This window comes from Takifugu rubripes, chromosome 19 (assembly GCF_901000725.2).
Source record: "Takifugu rubripes chromosome 19, fTakRub1.2, whole genome shotgun sequence".
In the NCBI taxonomy this organism is placed as follows: domain Eukaryota; kingdom Metazoa; phylum Chordata; class Actinopteri; order Tetraodontiformes; family Tetraodontidae; genus Takifugu; species Takifugu rubripes.
The window spans coordinates 6,000,356-6,020,498 of NC_042303.1; the positions used below are offsets into that span (position 1 = coordinate 6,000,356).

The 20,143-nt window shown below is 39.2% G+C and overlaps 1 protein-coding gene across 3 annotated transcripts; it reads right to left on the reverse strand.

The window, feature by feature from the left end:
- Window positions 1–6,107: 6,107 nt before the first annotated feature.
- Window positions 6,108–19,778, reverse strand: LOC101065923 (hematopoietic progenitor cell antigen CD34). Of its 3 annotated transcripts, none has more exons than XM_029827404.1 (8): window positions 19,561–19,778; window positions 13,967–14,071; window positions 13,659–13,888; window positions 13,164–13,256; window positions 12,266–12,386; window positions 12,042–12,094; window positions 11,181–11,330; window positions 6,108–9,492 (listed from the first exon to the last, which is right to left on the reverse strand). In XM_029827404.1, exons 1-8 carry the CDS (start codon window positions 19,658–19,660, stop codon window positions 9,304–9,306), a joined length of 1,041 nt encoding a protein of 346 aa, XP_029683264.1. In that variant the 5' UTR covers window positions 19,661–19,778; the 3' UTR covers window positions 6,108–9,303. The 3 variants fall into 3 exon arrangements, with proteins under 3 accessions (XP_029683264.1, XP_011611959.1, XP_011611958.1); XM_011613657.2 differs by having other exon boundaries at window positions 13,659–13,849; window positions 13,967–14,074; XM_011613656.2 differs by having other exon boundaries at window positions 13,967–14,074.
- Between the last annotated feature and the right edge of the window lie 365 nt (window positions 19,779–20,143).

Consider the following 20,143-nt stretch of genomic DNA (forward strand, 5'->3'; position numbering starts at 1 on the left):
AATATCTGTAACATTGTTCTGTTGATTATGAAAAGCGATGAGATTTCTAATGAAATCTACATGACAAAATCTTCTTAATAAAGAATGATTTCCCAGACCGCTACACCTTTATCCTGCTCCAAAAATCCATAAACCACAGATGTGCCAATTAGTTATATTTCTGTTATTGAATATGAAATGTGCCCAGATAGGAGAGCCATCACTGTTTATCTAACATGTACTTTGACCCTGAAAAAAGACTCAAATATCCTCAGTGTCAGCCAGCACTCCTATTATTTGGATAAATACTGAGTCAGCTTAGAGAACAGTTCAGGCACACAATTCTTTATCAAGGCTGCTTTCATTTGTCTGTTTGTCTGTTCTGACTCCTCAATGTAACGCTGCTATTTGTGAAGAAGCTCTTTGTTTTGACTAGCGTCTCCTCCTCTTTTAGCTCCTTTACCACACATGCCGTTCTTGCCATTCAGTAACTAATGACGCGACCATTTTATTCAAGATGGAAATTAAAACTCAGGGAATAGACACATGCATGACTGAGCATCAAATTCTGAAGAACCCACGCAGAGTAAGAAGAACTGGCCTGGTTTATATTTGAGAAGGTGAAATGAACACTGGGAGCCTGTAGGTGCTGTGTGCTGTATGCTGTGTGTTTGGCCTTCTGTGCATGTGTGGTAGGTGGTTAATCCTCTTACAGATTACAGGTCCTAATTTATCAGGAGTGAGAGGTGCAAACTCATCGAGCTAATGTGTTTTTAGGCACTACTCAACATCTGTGCACCCAAGGAATGTTGCAGGATAGCCCACAGCATCTGGAATAATCTGTTTAGCATATGTGCTTGTACATACATTGACATGGTGGATCCCGAGGCAGATGAGGTTTACCGCAAAATAAATTATTTAAAAAAAAACGAATTGCATTAAGTACATTTGAACACAATGGATAAAAGGAAAGAGCTTAAACTAAAATAGCTGCAATTGACTTTTCTTTTACATGGTAATTACACTTTCAGTGCAGTAATAGCCCCACCACTGTCTGCATCAACCTTAGACAATCACCGATGCCATCTATTAGTTAGTATCTCAGCCTTACTCTAGTACTCATGCTTAAACAAAAACAGTGCAAATTAACTTATAAAATACTTGGAAAGATAAATTCATATATCCACATCAGTAGATGTCAATGACACAACCCTATACACTATTATTATTGTGGTTGTTGTTATAGTAGCAGTAGTAAGGAAAAGTATAGCAGTGCACTGGATGTTCAGCTACTAAAGAACACTGTATTAAAGCATAATACTGAGGCCAGTAGTGAGTCCATTTCAAATTTAGCACCGTCATCTCTTGGCGGTGTCACTCCCATTGTGTGTTTTGTTTCATCCTATTTTTTTATGAAGTTTCTATGTGGGCTACAGGTGACTACTGGCTCCCTGCTGGAAACACATCTGTCAGTAGATTCACCCTCTCCTCAGCAGAGCAGCATCCAGCCCGAATGTGAGCACTGAACACGCTCATACTACATGCAAACATGAGGCACCGCTCAACATCTGCACAACAACAGTCGAGCGTATCACATTTATTTATTTATTCAATGGCAAAACACCTTACCCCAAAAGACTGGTAAAATACCTATCGAGGTCATTGTTTTGTACGAGTGATCAAATTGGCCACTTTATCCAATGGACTGGATAAAGCATGACACGTTCTGTTATTGTCTTATTATTCAGTATTTTATATCTATATAATAAAAGTGACTACTTTGTCTTATCGTCTTCATCCTTACGACCATCATAACATTCTCTTGGGAGTCAAGTCTCCATAGCATATGCTTCATTAAGATTTTGTTACTTCTCCCTTCTCTGAGATTCACCTCAGATTCAGCCAATGACCCGACAAATCTATTCAGTGGAGATAAGTGTGTGTGTCTCATTTTCACCTTAGAGGCTTTGAGAGGTGAGAGAGTGTTTTATCTCACAACGCTGTGGCAGGTAAGAGGAGCCACACCTTCCTTTACTGGCACAAGGACCGGAGGCAGGCACCAAGGCTTGTAACAGCAACAGCGCAGCCATGTCTTGTATTGGGTCCTGGCAAGTGTACTTTACAAGGTCTCGTACAGGAAGGCATCCTCTGGGTTTCATCAACAAAACCTTTGGGGCAAACAAAACTACAACTCGCTCACTGCTGATATGGAAAAATAAACAACCTGAGAAATACAGTCAAACGAATGAATGAATGGGAAATTAAGGAATACCTGTACGTCAACAGCTCTCCACACCAGATGAATTAGGTCGGCAAATGCTGCTCAATAGCACCCCCCATGTTTTGGCAAGAGAGGTTTTCATCAAGTGCGCACTGAAAAGCCATATTACACTCGCAACTGTGACGCAGCAAACATTTATGGCGTTGATTCTTTGAAGATAAACAACAACTTCGTGTTAACTACTTGAATGTTACAATTTTCCTATTAGACATACAACAGACGGATCATTCCAATCAATATGTTCAAGTATCTTTATCCGGCTTTAACTAATGCAAGCTGTTGTTTACGTTGATAACAATTAAAACGGCGAAGCCACTACTTGGGGAAAATAACCGTGCCAATATCATCAGAGTGATATTGTTCCGTTCCACAACAGGATTACGCACGATTTATCTCTTGCGCAGCATCCTATTCCGAGCTCTTCCTTCACACGCCATCCGCGCCGATTCACAAGCGTTGTGTACACCGCAATTTGAACACAAAATCGGAGACAAGTTGTAATCCAGGCGAACACAACTAGACTGTCGCAGCATGTTCGCGTATCGCAGCGGAAATTCCCTCTGGATTTCACGAGGCTTGTCGGTCCTGCTCTCTGACGCAGTTTAATTTACCTGTTGTCGTGTCGCTGGTGAAACACTCGTGATTTCAATTTCAAAAGTGTTTAAAGCCAGTTTCATCAATTTCCGGACTTTTATTTTTGTCCCTATTGAAAACTTTTATGTTTGTTTTTCCTCTAGATTTTTTTTAGGAAACATCTAGTTTATGCTTTTCATTGGCAAAATAGCAAGGACTCGACTGGCAGTACATCTCACAGCCGTACTCTCTACGCAACAATGTGTCGCTGTCGCCCTATAATAACATAAACAACTTACGTGTTTATTACAAGCCTCGTTGCCTTCTATGTCGAAAGGAACTCGTCTGTTTCCTGGTGTCGCACAGCAACCGTTACTTAGTGAATGGATGTGCTGACCAGTTTCCAGTTTCAGTCTTATTATTGCTATAATCAATCTCAGAAAACACGTTCATCACAGTGGATCCCCTTAACGATTTTCCATAGCGCAACACGAGAAACCCGCCCCCAGACACTCCCCCAGCCGCTGGTTGGACGGGCTACTCGAGAGTCTTTTCTAATCGCCTGAATCACATGTGGATGACGCATGTTTACAAACATCGGTGAGGTCACATGGTCCTAAATGACGTTTTACCGTAAACTAATTCATTTTAACGCAACTACCGGAAGTCATGCCGACAGCGCGTCATCGCATTTGACGACAGGTTCTACTGTGACTTTTAGTTCAATGGTCCTGAACCATTGAGACGAAAAAAAACCCCAAAACAAACAAAAAACAGACAGAGCTCGTATGGATGATGTCTTTTTAAATATCAGTAATTGATTTTATCCGTTTTGTTTGCTGTTGCATGTAGTCGCGTATATCTGTATTTTAATTATTTTATTTATCTCAAATAATTGTTTTCACTCTTTTGTACTTCTCTTCATAAAGTAATCTTATACATCTGGTTTTAAATACTACTTGCACTTGTGATGGATTGAAAACAAAAAAATGTTAATGATGTGAGCGGTTATAGTATATCCTCATAAAATTAATTACTGTGCTTAATGTGTGATTTTAATAGGACAAAAATATTTTAATTTGTAGAATATTACAATTTGTAAATCACAAATACCATATTTGTGATGTTAAATTGCAATACCATTTTTCTTACTGCTGATGTGTTTTTTTTTTTTAAATTAGTTGTAAATTAGGGGCTGACCCCTCAAGCAACGTAAGTTATAATCTAACTTTAAAAACTGTACCTTCTGTGATTTATAATTTCTACAGTTTGGTCCTCTTAAAGCTGCTAGTGCAATTTATGCTAACAGGAATGACTCAGTGCTCCACATCACCATTCCTTACGGAAAAAAGTAGTGTGATTACATCACCTGTTTTGATGTCTTTTCACCCGTGAATAACCTCTATTAAAATGTAATAAAAGATTAGATCGATTGATATCAATCCTGTAATATTTAATTTACTTTGTGTGTGTGTGAGTGTTTAATTGTTTTCATTTTGTTTGTGGTGCTTTGAGTACATTCTTGATATGGCAATATCTTCATTCATCGGCATCGCAGTCTCGGAAGACCATAGATTTCTTGTGCCTGGGAGTTAGGTTTTAACACACTCTTCTGTGGCTGAGAAGGCCAATGCGTGAGGCGCAGACACGGCCGCAGATGTCGCAAGTGTGGGCCACACCCGAGGATGGAAATGGTGAGGAGGAGACCTGTTGTTGCTTTCTCTTTATCCTCTTTGTTTCGTGGTGTTTTGCCAGAGTGTTTTCATAATTGAGCAGCCCGGTGCGGAGCGCCTTCTGCCACTTGAGGCGGTCCTGGGCAGTGACTTCCCAGTTGTCAAGGCTGATGTTGAAGCTCTTGAGGTCTTGCTTGCAGACATCCTTATAGCGTAACTGGGGGCGTCCTTTCTGTCTCTTACCAGACGACAGTTCAGCAAACAGGATGTCCTTTGGAATATGACCATCATCCATCCGGCAGACATGGCCCAGCCAACGTAGACGTCTTTGCCTCAGTAGAGAGTACATGCTTGGAAGCTGTGCTCTCTCTAAGATTGCCGTGTGGGTGACCATGTCTTTCCAGGTAACGCCCAGTATACGCCTAAGGCAGCGAAGGTAAAAACTGTTTAGCCTCCGTTCTTGGTGGGAATATAGGGTCCAGGTTTCGCTACCATAGAGGAGTGTACTAATGACACAGGCTCTGTACACCTGCACCTTTGTATGTGTAGTGAGCTTTCCATTGTCCCATACCCTCTCTGTCAGCTTCCTGAAAGTTGAGGCAGCTTTTCCAATGCGTCTACTGAGCTCAACATCAAGGGACAGATTGTCAGTGATGGTGGACCCGAGGTAGGTGAAGGTGTTTACGGCTTCCAATGTGTAGTTGTTGATAGTGATAGACGGGGGATTTTCAGTGCCCTGTCCCATCGTCTTGGTTTTGTTCAGGCTGATGACCAGGCTAAAGTCCTGGCAGGCTTGGGAGAAATGGTCCATGAGGGTTTGCAGGTGCTCTTGGGAGTGTGCTACCACTGCTGCATCGTCGGCAAACAGCATGTCCCTGATTCTTGATATGGCAATATCTTCATATGTCATTAAAAACACATCTTCGGACATTATGGTTGTAGATCATTTAATGTAAGGTTTGTGCTATAAACATTTCTAAAATTTTTGGTGTTGTGTAAATAGGCGTTTATTGAGTTTATTATAAATATTTTGAGCCTGGTCTTTACCACTGCAACCTGTTATTACCAGGCATTTGATGGAGGAATCCATTTCAGAGATACAGGAATCCTCATCAGACTATTAAGGTTGAATTCCATAAGGTTCTGGGTGATATTGACAAGCAGTTTATGAGCAGGAAGGAATGCAATTGTTAAGCCTTCTTTAACCAGTTATTTTAACTGGAGAGACTCACAGTGTCCTATACTACACAGAAATCAGCACAAATTCAGTTTCTGTTGTTTAGAATGTTTAGAATGAAGTCCGCTGGTTGTTTTCCAAGGGATGACCCCAGAGGCCTCTTCGACCAAGTTGAAACCGTTTTTTGAGTCTCGTTTGTTGCCAATATCTGATGAAAATCTTACTCTGCCACTGTCATGGACACTCAAGCATCTGTGGGAGTCAATGCCACAAAGGGCAAGCCTGGAAGCTGGGCCTCTCTATGATGTTTTGAGGATCTGTCAAAAGGCTGAATCCCTCCTTCATTGCAATTTGGAAACATACACAGACAGCCGTGCATTCTCGAGTTCAGGCCGGTTCAGTCCCTTTACAGATCTTATAAGAACAATTTCAATTCAATTTATTGCAAAGAGTTTGAAAATTAATCCCATTTCCATTATAAAATTTTTTAAATAAAACATTCATATTTCCCACCTTCAGTTAAACATAGTTCTCATTTCCTTGTTTAATATAGCTCCATGTTTAATACAGTTTTTTTTTGTTATTTGTTATTTCATTCATACCATGGCATGTCAACCTGAATTTAGCAAAGCCCTTATTTCCTTACGATAAAAAAATTATACAATAAAAGATTGTTCAAATCCCTGGAAAAGATGCCTCGATGGTATGACAGGGTCATTTCATTAAAAGCACCAGTGGACAGAATTTACATATAAGTAAATGGACATTTTTATGTTGCAATGGAACCTTCTTTAAAACAGTAGCAACTGCCACCGATGCAGAGTATAATTGAAAAGCTACTACAATTTAAATTTACAGTTTAAATTTGGTACAGGCTGTGTGACAAAAAGCGTTATCTCATTTAACAGGGGGGTACACCAACACCCACAGTACCCACATTCCAGCACCCTTGATTCCTCTATCAAAATGATCCAGCTATTATCAAACACCAGGCTGACCTTTGCACATATACTCAGTTTTATACTGGCTATATCTAGTGCTACTCTCCAGCCCACAGGCTATAGAAATACAAAATAAAAAGGTCACAGCAGGAATAGTGCCACTAATTTAATTAATTAATTTAAATGAAAGAGGTAATTTAAAATCAAACATTGCCATTTCATTCTAAAATATGGAGTTTAGAGTCAATGAAGACCGTAAAACAGACACTTTCTGACCACGCAATAGCTTATAACGTTAAAAATAACAGTAGAGGAAATTTAAACTCATAGCTTTTTTTTCCTCGTTACCAGTAGGAGCACTTCAATGGGCAGCAGTGACATCTAGTGGTTGTTATGATGAATGGCAACTGGTGCTAGGGCTGATAAGAAAAAAAACTGTTGAAATGACGAGACTTAAAACAACCATTTGGTTTACTTAGACTCCAAAGAGCAGCCATCTGCGTACCTCAAATTGAAGTTGAGCAGCAATTCACGTGAAGACAGATCAGTAAATTCAAATGAAGTAATCTACATAGTTTTGAGGAAGAAGATGTGGTTCCTATAGCAAGCAACAAAAATACAACAAAGTCAAGTATAAATGTACCTTCAAACCATTTACATGTCAACTGCTGAAATTAGTTTCCCCATAGGCCTACAGCAAAAGCAAAAATAGGACCAGGCAGCATTATCTGAGGGTGGTGGAAGCTGAGTCTGGAACTGGGCTGGGAGTCGGAGTATTTTACAGTTTCAGTCCCAGTTGGGGACAAAAACAGGAAGGTGAGCTAGTAGCAGGAGACATGCCAGGACATATTCAGCGTACCTGCTAGTGAGATTCTGAACTGAGGTACTCCAAGCAACTGTTGACGACATTTTACTCACCCTCACTCCTTTAAAAGCATGCATTTTGTGTGTACCAGTGATTTCTCTTTAGTGAGACTAATAAAGGATGGTTATTTTTCCTGAAATCACTACTTCTGAGATCCTCCAAACATTTCATCATCAGATTACTATTTACTTCAGAGACTTTATAACATCCATGTGGCACGCTTTACAAATTATAGGCTTAGTGGTTTCACTGGCATGTACTTGGGCAGTTATTTCTTGTTTTTTTTGTTTTTTCAAGTATAGATCTGTCAAAATGATGCTGTGTTTTTCTGGGCAAAAGCAAATTACCTTTAGATAACAGATGTGATTAGTGATAAACTACCAACTGCTGGTTCAATTAGGGAAACAGTATTTTTTTTACACGTATGCCAGTACAAGTCAAGTAGTTGACCAATTACAAGTCCCCAGATTGTTGTGAAGTGTTTGATGTTGATAAGAAAATGCTTGGCTCGGTAGTTTTTGTTCCAGTCACAGTTAATCTGTATCGCAAACATTTGTTGTCAACTCGGGTTTTTGCAAATTTGTAAATTTGTCAGTTTCTTCATTTTCTGCCAATTCAGTCTTTAATCTGTGAAGATTTACAGGTTTTAGTGTTAAAGAAGTGTATTTCAATTAAGAGAATAGGAAAATATTTTATGGTTAATTGTAGGACATCCGCAAGACAAACAAGACGAATGCTGTAAATGCTAATGGGCATGAACCAACTAGCACAATACAATTATGCTTAAGACATCTCAAAAGGATAACCACCACATTTACACTTGCAGCCACTTGTAAATAGAACCTGCTTCAAGTTGTTCACAGCTGTCATTGCATTATGTGATTTCAGCAAATCCTAAAAAAGTTATTGTTTCAAAAACAACACCACACAAATACAAATGTAGACAATACTCTCAAGTACTTTACAACCTACCCTAACTTCCGTGTTCAGCATCAGCAATCAAAATTATTGAGGCAAACTGGCACTATTTTATGTCAAAATATGCAAAGCTATATAACAATGTCTCAATCTTCAGGATGAGTTCTGTCATTTTAAAGAAGACTGTTATTGAGTGGGTGGTCTGGTAGCTTGAATGAATTCTACATTTGGCTGAATGCTTGGCCTGTTTTAAACCTTAAACCTAGAATTTCAGGTTAAGGAAAAACAAAACAAACAAAAAAAATCAATCACTTAGAGGGTACTCAAAACTGCACAAATCTGTCTTTATATCTGCTCATGTCTACATCACAACTTATAGAAACTGTTCACCTTATTTGGGATCAACAGCACACATTTGGCATTCTTTTGTAAATCTATAATAATACTCAACAAAGCTCAAGTCAAGGCAGCTAATAAGTCCTAGGCTAGGTCACTACTGAGAAGGGTCCTCTTGCTAAGTATCCTCACCTTTTCACATTACGGGCATTGCTGTTATGGTCATATCATCATGCGCTTCAATGTTAATGTCATTCAGTGCATCTACATGGACTTGAGTATCCCAGTTTTGTTTGGACTTTTGGGTATCCCATTTTTGTGTTTGTGTATGTAAACATCATGTTCTGATTTCAGAATCCAGGATACTCTAGGCTTCCTGGAGAACTCCATAAGAAAATGGGATCCTCTAGCATAAAATAAGCATAATCGGGATATTCAAGACCGTGTAAACACCTTTTTTTTTGTAAAGGCAAGTAAAGGCGATCTCTGCTGCGACAGAGGTGCTTGCATGGACTGGGTCCTCTGTGGATGTATCACAGTAGAGGAGTTGAAAATATGATTCACATCTCAGTGTCAGCCACAGGGGTCACATTGTCGGAGTGACCGTTAGTCGTGGAGCTGGGGTCGGTCCCGTTTTCTGGCGGAGACTGTCTGTTGACGGTGGGTTTGTCAAGGGGTTCCTGGGGAAGGGGAGCCACCGATACCAATGTGTTGGCCTGGTTTTCCTCATCCACCTGGAACGATTTGGCCTACAAATAAAACATCAACGAAAAACATCAGTGTGTGATACTGATTTATGATAGCACACCAACAACTGTTTAAATATACCGGTACATGTTGCAGACACATACATACTTTCTTTGAGAGGTTTATGAGTTTCAGCTTTGTGTAGACTCAAAAGGGTGCAAGAGAACGTTTTACTGGTAGGTGTTAAACTTGGTACTTGCTTGTTTCTTGTTTCAGTATTAAAATTCTGTCTTACAGACACAAGACAGACACAGTCTTATGGTAATCCTTGGTTCCTGCGATCGCGTTTTTAGTGATCTTTGCCATACAATCCTTCTCATGGGTGTAACCACATATGCAAACACTTAAATATGTCTTTGAATGAATTCGAGACGGCAGAAACACTGCATCCCCTGTGGAGGGGCTGCAGTAGAAAAGGGTAAAAGGAGGAAGTGCTGCTTTGAGTTACTAAGGTGATTTAAGCAGGGCCTCACTTGAGAAATGGCTGTAGGATTATTTTACATTGGACCTCAAATCCATAGAAAGAAAAGTAAACTGAATGTTCTCAGACTGCTAAATGGAGCAAAATTATCTTAAGCCCATGACAGGCAGCCCATTTACAGTGTGATTGAAGCAAGATCGAGGTGCTGAACCAATGTGTCAAAATAGCTCAATGTCTAAATGAATGAGGCGGAATTTATTTGGAGTACAGTATCTGGGCTATCAACATTCATATAGGATTGTGATAACTTAAATCAGGGGGTGTCCATCCTTTTTTGGAGAAAGGCCTGCAGACATTATTTTAAACATTCAAATAATACATGTAGTATTATTATATTATAATGTATACATGTATATTATTATCAAGTATTGCAAACAAATACACTGATTTATTTATTTTTAATTTTCATAGCGAACAACAAAGCAACCAATTAATATAAATAAACACATATTTCATTATTTTTCCATTACCATGCTATTTTTATAATAAAATTAATAAATTAGCCTTCTATAAAAGGCTGGTCATATGTTGCATTTGTGACTCAGACTGGCAAGTGGGACAGTTTTTAAAAAACACCTCTTTCAGTATATAAGGGGGATGTTCGCAAATGTGAAGTTTCTGAGTTCATAGCCTTCCTGGTGTAGTTTGTCTATGAGGAGTCTTGTACTTACCTTTGTTTAAGATCCATCCTTTTTGCATAACATTGCTATTATGCTAAAATGATGCTGAAAAGCTAGTCCATGAATTTGCTGTTTTTAGGCTGGAATGTTCATTGTAATGAAGATGTCTGGATAATTCTTTGAGAAGGCTTCAGCTGATCCAAAAGTTCTGACAGGAATTCAAAAGAAAGATCACATTTATCCTGTGCTGGCTTCTCTTCCCTGGCAGACCATAAATCATCTTTATTATAATTGCTGTATTTCCCTTTATGATGTATATGTTTCTCTTCCTCTACTCTTTCTGTCCTCCCCCTGCCTTATCTCTTCTTCTTGTCCTCCTGTACCCAGCCAACCAGGAGGGTCTCTCTCTTTTATTCTTTTGGTACTGGGAGGCCAAAAATAAACCATTGTAAGACAGAAGGTGCAGTCAGCATTAGAACTAACCTGTGTTGTGGCTGTGATAGGGGCTGGCACCACACTTTGGACACATATGGCTTAACTGTTTTATTATGCAAAGGCAAGTACAAAATATGACTTGCTCTTTTCTCACCAGTCTGACACCTTTGGAGTTCTTGCGGTGTGTTTTGAGGTAGTATCCAGCTACCAGAAATGAAGCCAGCAACAGGCCAGTCAACAGCAAGGAAGCGAGCACCAACTTGGACTTTTGTCTCCAACGACTAACAGCATTCTCCACCCCAGTCTAATGGGAATTAAAACATTAAAAACATCAACATCAGCTAAATAAATTGCACTTAAACCATAGGGACTGGATTTAATTCAGACTAAAAACATTGATGGGATGAAAATATTAATTATGTAGTTACTTCCGCTTGTTGTGAATCAACTTTAGAAGAGAAAAACAACTCCACCCATGGTATTTGTTTGCTCAAAATAGATGTGAAACTTTGTTTTTCTGAGCCAAAAAAAGTGCAGTTTGTACATGAGAGTGTGTAATGAAAGGGAAAACTCTCCTAAATTCCTGATTACACACATGTTTTCCAGTAAGGAAGGAATTTTAAACCAATGACGTTCACTGACAGGCTCCACAGGCACACCCAAAAGCCTGAGATTGTGTCTCAGTTACAAGGAAAGAAAGACGTTTAGGGGCTGTTTGCATGTCACACAACCTGTCAGTGTGCAGCAGATAGGAGGCTTTTGCAGTAGTTTCAAACCTGTTTTTCTTTCCTCAAATTTATTTTGTCTGCCTCAGATCATCATGAGCTCACCAACATTTTGCTACTTTTAGATGTTAATATTGACAAATGGCATTTGCTGACCAGAATATGAGGCTAATTTGGTTAATAGTATCAAGTTTCCTTTACTTTCTTTTTCTAATATAAATGTACAGTTTAATAAACATTTAATATGCCATACATTAAAAGAAAAATGTATTTTAGAAGTGGTACGGTACCTTATCTTTGATGTTGTTATTGTTGAACTTTTTGGTCATCCCCGAAACATCAGCTGGAAATAACAGAATGGAAGGCAAAAATTTAATTGCTGATGGGGTTTTTTTCATTTTTTTTTAAATTTTCTGTATTTTTCTAATGACAGACCACCTTGAGTTTAGACTTAAGTTACAAATAGACAGCTTTTGGACAGAAATGCTGTCAACCAAGCCTATTTTTTGCTCACCTTCAACATAATTTCCAGAAACAATGAGTTCATCAGATCTGTCCTCCTGGAAGATCTCTAGTTTACAGTCTTCACTGCATAGGTCCTGCAGAACACTCTGAAGTTTCACTCTGGTGTTTTCCTACAGCCACCCCAAAAATGAGATGGTGACTATTATTGGTTCTTCAAAATCATGTCAGAAACTGATTTATTAGCATTTATTTAAATGCATGCAAAACTGCTGCATGACTGGATGGAGACACAGCATTACTTCAACTGGCTGTTATGATACTTCCCACCTGCTTGAGTGTTGTTGGTTTAATAGTTAGTGACCAATTTGTGTTACAGGTAAACAGAAAATTACAAGTTAATATTAATGAACATTTACATTTTCAGGATGACACAAATTTCATGGTTTCAGTGATAAATGACATGAGATGTTGATGTGTTGACAGTATTTGTCAGTGGTTTGGATCAAGCTATGGCTTTTCCAAGCTGAGTTTTGGTTTCAAAAAGGTTGGTTTTGCTTTGATTCAGTCTTGAATAATGCATAAAATTGCTTTCAATGACTTTAGATGAGCCTGTTGCACTTTCTGAAAGCCTCAAAGCTAGCCTGAAAGCTGTTATTTGCGTTATTCACATCGCTTCAGGACTGCACGTTAAATGTTCAATAGCAGCAGTGAGCCCACCCGCTGTGTCCATGACCCGTCCCACAGGCAACAGTCACCTCAAAGACCTCATTCGCCTCCTAAGACCTGAATGTGAAAAACTCACTGGTAGTTGTGCAAACATAAGACCATTTGATTCAAATATACACACTTTTATTGCAGGTGACTTGAGACTCTCAGGTGATCATAGAGTTATCCAGTGAATTAATTTCCATAAGATAGAATAATAAATAGGTGCTTTTTGAACTTACACAGGTAGAAGAACTCTTGAGCTTTAGACTGACAGCGTTTCTGTTCTGAACCGCTTCTTGGCTGACACAAATAACATCATCTTGTGTTACCACCTATCAAAAGAAATAGAATTTAATGGCCTAAAATAAATTCAATAAAATGACTGGAAGCAAATTTCCTTCATTCATTTCTATTTCCTATACTAGCTTGGGAGTTGAAATGTATCAGATCATTGGAAAAAAAAAAGAATGGCCATTGGCAGAAGCATCTTCCCATACTGTACATCTCTTCCACCGTGTCCTGTTGAGCTTAATCAAATCAACATTTGCAATAATTAGACATGCATTTTTTGTGCCTTCAAAAACCATAATTACTGCGCCCTTTTTGGTGGAAAAGAATTGGGTCCGACATTGTGAAGAATAGGATGTGATTGAAAACGCATTTATTAAAAGAACTGAGATTTGGGTTGTCATGTTATAACACACATGTGATCATATAGGGCATCATTATCATACCTGTGGTCTGTTGGCTGGACCATCACCTCTGGGAGGCAGCGGCGCCGGCGTCTCTAGTTCCGAGATTTTTGCCAGATTTGTTTGCACTTCTCCAATGAATTCAACCACTTTTTCTGGAGCTGTATTGTTGTTGTGGTCTCCTGCCTCTTTGGGAGTGGTCATTGTGGTCTGTTTTGTCAGTTCAAGAGATGCTACAGTAGGAAAAACCAAGACTTGTGGATCTTCATGCTCTGCAAAGGTCATTGAAATTATTTATTGATAGATTGCCCCCCCCCATGGATGATATTACACAAGTCAATGCTTTTTACCATGATCTTTTGGTGTCTGAGGAATCATGTCTCCTCGTACATTTGCCTCTGGAACGTCAGGTGGCATTATTGTTGTGGCAACTTCTTCTTCTTGTGCCTTGACGCCTGCTGTAAAACAAGTACTACGTGTCATAGTTTAAAAACATTCTTTGAAATCCCTTTTTTTCTAAAATATATAATACAATCTCTACTCATACGTACATTGAAACCTGAAAAACAACACCAAGAGTGAAACCTGCAACCCATTAGACTTTGGGTTCTATTAAAAAAGGCTTCCACTCTGAAATAGCAACAGCTCACAGGATCTGTGGACAAACTGAACATATGAGGTGCTCATTTTAAGACAGGACCATACATCTTTATGTCTAAGTAAAAGACAAATTGTAAATGACATGTCTCTCAGACACACATACACATAAACAATCACACATACTTTTTACTCGGATGCAGGGAGGAGGCACGAGCATTGAACTGTTGTGGTTTCCCACTGATATTGTTATGAACCCACAGAATGCTGTTCAGCATTGGGACGATTTGACTGGTGCCTTTGAAGTTGTTTTAGTGTATAATATACATGTCGAGAGACCGATTTAGGATGTGAAAGATCTGCAATATTGTTTAAAGTTCAAGCAAGAGTCTGCCACAGTTCAATAATTTTATAATGCAATGGGGAAAAAAAAATCTCAAAGATGAAAAACGCAGCTCTGACCCCAAATCAGAGTCACTGCGAGACATCGAAGCTAGATGATTTCCTTTCAGTGTGTTTGTTTTTTAACAAACCTAACCTGCTGTTGCTTAGTCTATAAAATAATTCTCTCTGGGAAAAGAACATCTGTCTACCCACTGAATTAAAATTAGAACAGGAATGCAATGGGGAAAATGTGATTGCGCTGTTTGGGCAGGAACTCAACTGCAGAGTTCAATCACAGCATTTAATCCAGTTTGAATATCATTTTATTTATTAAAATTTCAATAAAATAAAGGTAACTGTTTTCTCCTCTATTACCTTAATTGTTCAATCCATTTCAATTCAGTTCAGGTCATATGGTGGTTCCATTACCATCAAGATTGTCTCTAGCCAAATAAATAAAACACAGCCCAATGCACAAAAACTGCAAGAAACCCTCCTTTTAACAGGAAGAAACCTTGAGCAGGATCAGGCTGCCATGGCAGGGGCTCTCTTGTTGATGGGTTGAGTAGAAGCTGAAGAGGGGATCAAACAGAACTGATTACAGGACGGCATGCAGGGTATTGGGTTTTTCACACTTGGGACACATTTATTCACACACTGATGCTATTGTGACAGTTGTTCGCTTGCTTCCTCTGATAAATTATTGTGACAAAGAGGTGCCATAAATAAAGAGTAACACTGCTGTTTGCCCTGCTGGCAGGTGGGGCCATAATTTCCTCAGAAGTCTTCTTGCAGTGTTAACATGTGTTCACGGCAGTTGCCTGTCAGTATATAACTGGGGGAAATAAACCCACCATGATTTCAGCCTGTTGAGTGACCTTTGAATGACCTGTTTTAAATTAACCACATTAGTTCTACAACAAAGACTTCCACATAGAAGTCTCTTGTGGAGGTTCTCAAATTTTGCTATTTGGAGTCAGAGTGCGGATGGGATTTATTGCCATCGATGATCCTCGTTGTCTCCCGTTTACCTTTGAGAACATTAGCAATTTAATCTATCGAAATAAATGATATGTCATCGTTAGACCAGTAAGTAGTAATGGTTTGAGTGAATGTAATAGAGCTCTAAATTTTGATTTAAAAAAAAAAAAGACTAAAATCTATTTATTGTTAACATATGTAATAATTCTTAGTAAATGTATTGTTGCAAAAGTCTGGCTGATCCACAGCCAGTAGCAAGGACCTACCTTTGTTTCTTTTATCTGTGGGTGGTTTATTTATGTATCAGAAAAGATGAGGCTCAAAATAAATAAGTTGTTTTGATTTGAGTTAGATTTTCTCATAAATATCGTGTCATCACTTATTTTCATCAGTTGAATTTTCTTAGAAAAACTATTCAGGGAACATTCACTGGATGTTCTGTACATTAGAAAATTTCACATTAAATTAATCTCCCACTAACTGATTAATACCCACAACAGACTTATATTTCATTAATTTCAGTTATTATATACATAATAAAAAAAGAAGCCAAGGTATCGATTAGGGATGTTGCAGTCAGTGCACGTACTGTGCCTGGCAAACCTAATTAGCCTTGACTCTTTGCCTTAAAAAGACCCTGATTTGGACTGAATTTCCAACTTGAAAAACCACATTGCTCCAAATGACCCCCTCACTCCCCTTTCCTTGGTATTCTGGGAGAAGGAATGTGGCCGGCTCTGGAAGAGGACATGGCTGCAGCTTCAGTTCCTTTGCCTTCTAGCTCTCTGCATGTCCTCTTCCATTTACACAGAGTTCATTTTATCAGGATGTTCCCCATCATCTCATCCAGGTGAGATATGGACTCAGTTCTCAGCTCAGGCCTCTTGATGAAGAGGTTCCTTCCTTTGCTTCGCTGTGAATTTTCTACATCTTAGTTTTGCACTGATACAGTGAGGGGAAACAAATCTTCAAAAATGTCAGCTCAGTATCTTCAAATAGGTTTAGCTGGCAAAGAGCTGAATATTAAACTTACAAATCCCCTTTATGATATAGATTTACAAGCACAAGACTAAGAATTCACATTTCTTGATATATATTTACATAAACTTACATTGGTGCATATGATTTCAATCTTGACATGTGTATCAAGTATAGGTACAATATGTACCTATTCATTGTCACCCAAATGGACAAAAATAAAATATCATAAATATATACATAACATAAATATCACATAAATATCACATTTTTGAGATCCTGGGCTGTTAAGAATTCCCTTTGTTATTTCCAAGGAAAACCATGACTCAAATTCTGCAATGTAACAATACTCAACAACCTCATCGCAGATCATTTAACTCCGCCATTCTACCATTTGCTGTGTGATGTGCACAGGGAGGTTATTATGTTTCCTATGGGGTTTGTGGACCCTTCCTGCTTCATCCCACACACAGGACTTGTCGGGATCATTGAAATTAATCATTTGTAGTCCTGCGGTTGGTTTACAAACCTGTTGTCCTTTGTTCCTTCACTGCCAGTTGGCCTGATAACAAAGTTTTATGTTTAAGTCATTTGAATATGAGCTATCAGTTTTAAACACGATTGGGTTTCGGCATTTAAAAAAGGACTAAAAGGGGACATCCATTTGGCGTCAGTAGGGTAGAAATCTGATCCAGAACCTCTTCCACAGCCCTCCACCCCATGCTCGCTCGAGCATGAATTTCAAACATGAGACAAAGGAATGCAATCCTTTTTGTTGACCAGAATGTCAATTTTGCTTCTCACATTATAATGTCATTTTTTGATTATATCCCAACAAAATAGATCACCATGCTGTTTATTAGTGTATGATGCAAAATATTGCAATGTAGTACTCTCACCAGGTTTTTTGCTTTTTTTGCTTTTCTGTTTCAGTAGTACCAATAATGTTTTAGTAATATAAACACTGTTTTGATTTTTATTCGACAATGATTCAGGATTTATTATCTTGGACACTTTTAAAGATGTGAATGTGAGATTTTAGAACGTGTTGAGGAATGTGACACTGGAGCCAGAGTCCCCATGCTGTGCAACCTGACTCTCTTTGAGACAACAGACTGACCTGTCTCGGTCAATCTTCCCTCCTGCCCCTCCTGATATGTCACAGCGATTAACCAAACCCATTCTTTTCCCTTGGCAGAAAAGCAGCTAGGTCTTATGTGTCTGAATCAGGCCTGGCAGGAACACTTCTGCCAAGATGTATCATCAACACCCCTGGAGCTGAAGAAATTACTTACTGTATTGAATGTCTGCTGCCAGTTTCTGGTCATGGCAACTGGGAAACATGGGACATCTGTTTCCAATTCAGAGATAGAGCACATACGCACATTTGCCTGGCTACTCAAGTTCCAGTGCCTTCTGTAGTAACATTGAATAAGTCTGTCTGGCTTAGATTTTGCAGGAAGCCTGTTATGAGATCCAGCACGAGGCAGATACAATCAACAGTGAAGCACTGATTGTATCCTGGAAGACTTTGAGAGGCACTACATCATTCTCACCATGTACCTGTCATTGCACAGATGGTAACGTATAGGGGGAAATGTCCATAATAGGCCTTTAATTCTCTGGGATGGAGTAACAGAAGATGTTATTTGGATTGTCAGACCCATGAGTACGCTCTCTTGTTCAGACTTCACGCGTTCTCACGCACGCACACAAAGAAGATTAGCACACTACCCGCCCAGTGTCTGAGCCCCAACAACCTGTAACTGTTGTGCAAACATCTGTTATCTGATTTCATTCCCCTTTCCCTGCACACAACTTAGATGGTAACCTAATGGTTTCATATTTTGCATCCAGTGCATCAACAGCTGTTGCAAGTGTCTGAAAAAAACCCGATAAGTTAAATCACTTTTCATTTGTAAAACCCAATTGCAAATGATTGAGGGTGTAAAATGTGTCGCTGATACTAAATATCTCAGGGTAATTGGAATTGCTTGTATTCCTTCATGAATATCGCTGACCTTTTGGCCAATATATTACCTCAAATGGTGCCATAGAAACAATGATCTACATATTTACATTGATACTGAGGCTTCCTAGTGTTCGTGTGGATGTTTTGAAGGGTTTTTCCCCACAAATTAGATGTTCTGCGATAACGTCTGTCATTGAGCTCAACTCTTTGTTTTTTCCTGTTCCTGTGACCTCAGTTCAGGTTTTCAAGGTATTATTCTCCTGTATTACCACTGCTCTACAGTCGCTAAATTTTTTTATTGAGACATAACCCTTCACTGCTTTCAACTTAAGATGGACAAGGCAAGGAATGTTGTGTTCAAATAAATAAGTTCGAATAAAATATTTTCTTTTTTGAAGGGTGCATTTATGGGAGCTGCATGTTATCTTTACACAAAGTTCAGTCCTCCTCTGCCCAAGACTTGCTAAATTCTCTCTATATTCTCACAGCCAACCTTGACATGCTCATTAACGACCTGTCTCCACACCCACGTCTCACGCACACTCCAACTGGCCTCACATTACAGCGCTAAATATAAAGGCACATTTTGCGAAGTCCTCAAAGGCATTTAAAAAAAACAGAAAACATCTTACAGCCTAAAATTGAAGTTGAGCCCATAAAAGGGCAGCACTGATCATCTTCTTTAACATAGCAATGCAGAGGAAAACTGTAACAGGCCACAATATTTGCTCTCTGAAATGGTCCTTTGTTTGCTGTTGTACCCTTCAAAGTATCATTTTTCGGCCAGAATGCTGAAAACAAGACATCACCTAATGCTTTCGCAAACATTTACTTTTGGACATCCTTGAGCATGCTCTCAGAAGATAACAAGGTAGTGTGTTAGCATTCCAGTAACTGAAATGTTTGTAGGGTTAAAACCTGGGTTCAAAACTACAACCTTTCATTCTCCTACCCATGCAGCCCTCCTCTTGGCCCTCCCTCCTCCTCCGTCTCCCTCTGGATGCCATGCAATCTATTTTTTTAAGTACTCACCACTTAAGAGTGAGGCCATGAGTGCCAGAAGCAATGCCAGAACTTTGCAGGACCCATATGTCCTCTGTGCAGATGATGCTGCCATCCTCATTCTGAGCATGTAGGAAGGTCGTGTGAAAAAAGGCTGGATAGAGGGTAAATGCTAGATGAGCCTTTAATGTTTCCTAGTACCCAGAGCGGGACAGAGTTGATAAAGCACCAGTTGTATTCTGTCAGTTTTTATATAGCCACCCCTACTTCCCTCCCTGACTGAGGCCCAGCCCTACATGTGGCGTTTCACTGGTTACTTTAAGCCTTCATCTGTAACCCCACCCTTCCACAAGAGTAGTAATCCACTACACAATGAAAGTAGATATCTAACAATAGGCAATGCCACTTTAAAAATGCTTAAAGAGGTGGACTGGAGAGTAGGGTATCCTGAGAGGATATACTTGAAACAAAAGTGTGACCTTCTGTTATGCTAATGTCTTAATCAATTCCAGTGGCCTTAACACCCCATGCCACCGAAACCACAAAGCAAGGCCATCAATCAGCTGCAGCTATCCACACTGGGGAAGACGCTGCATGATCTGCTTAAACCTTT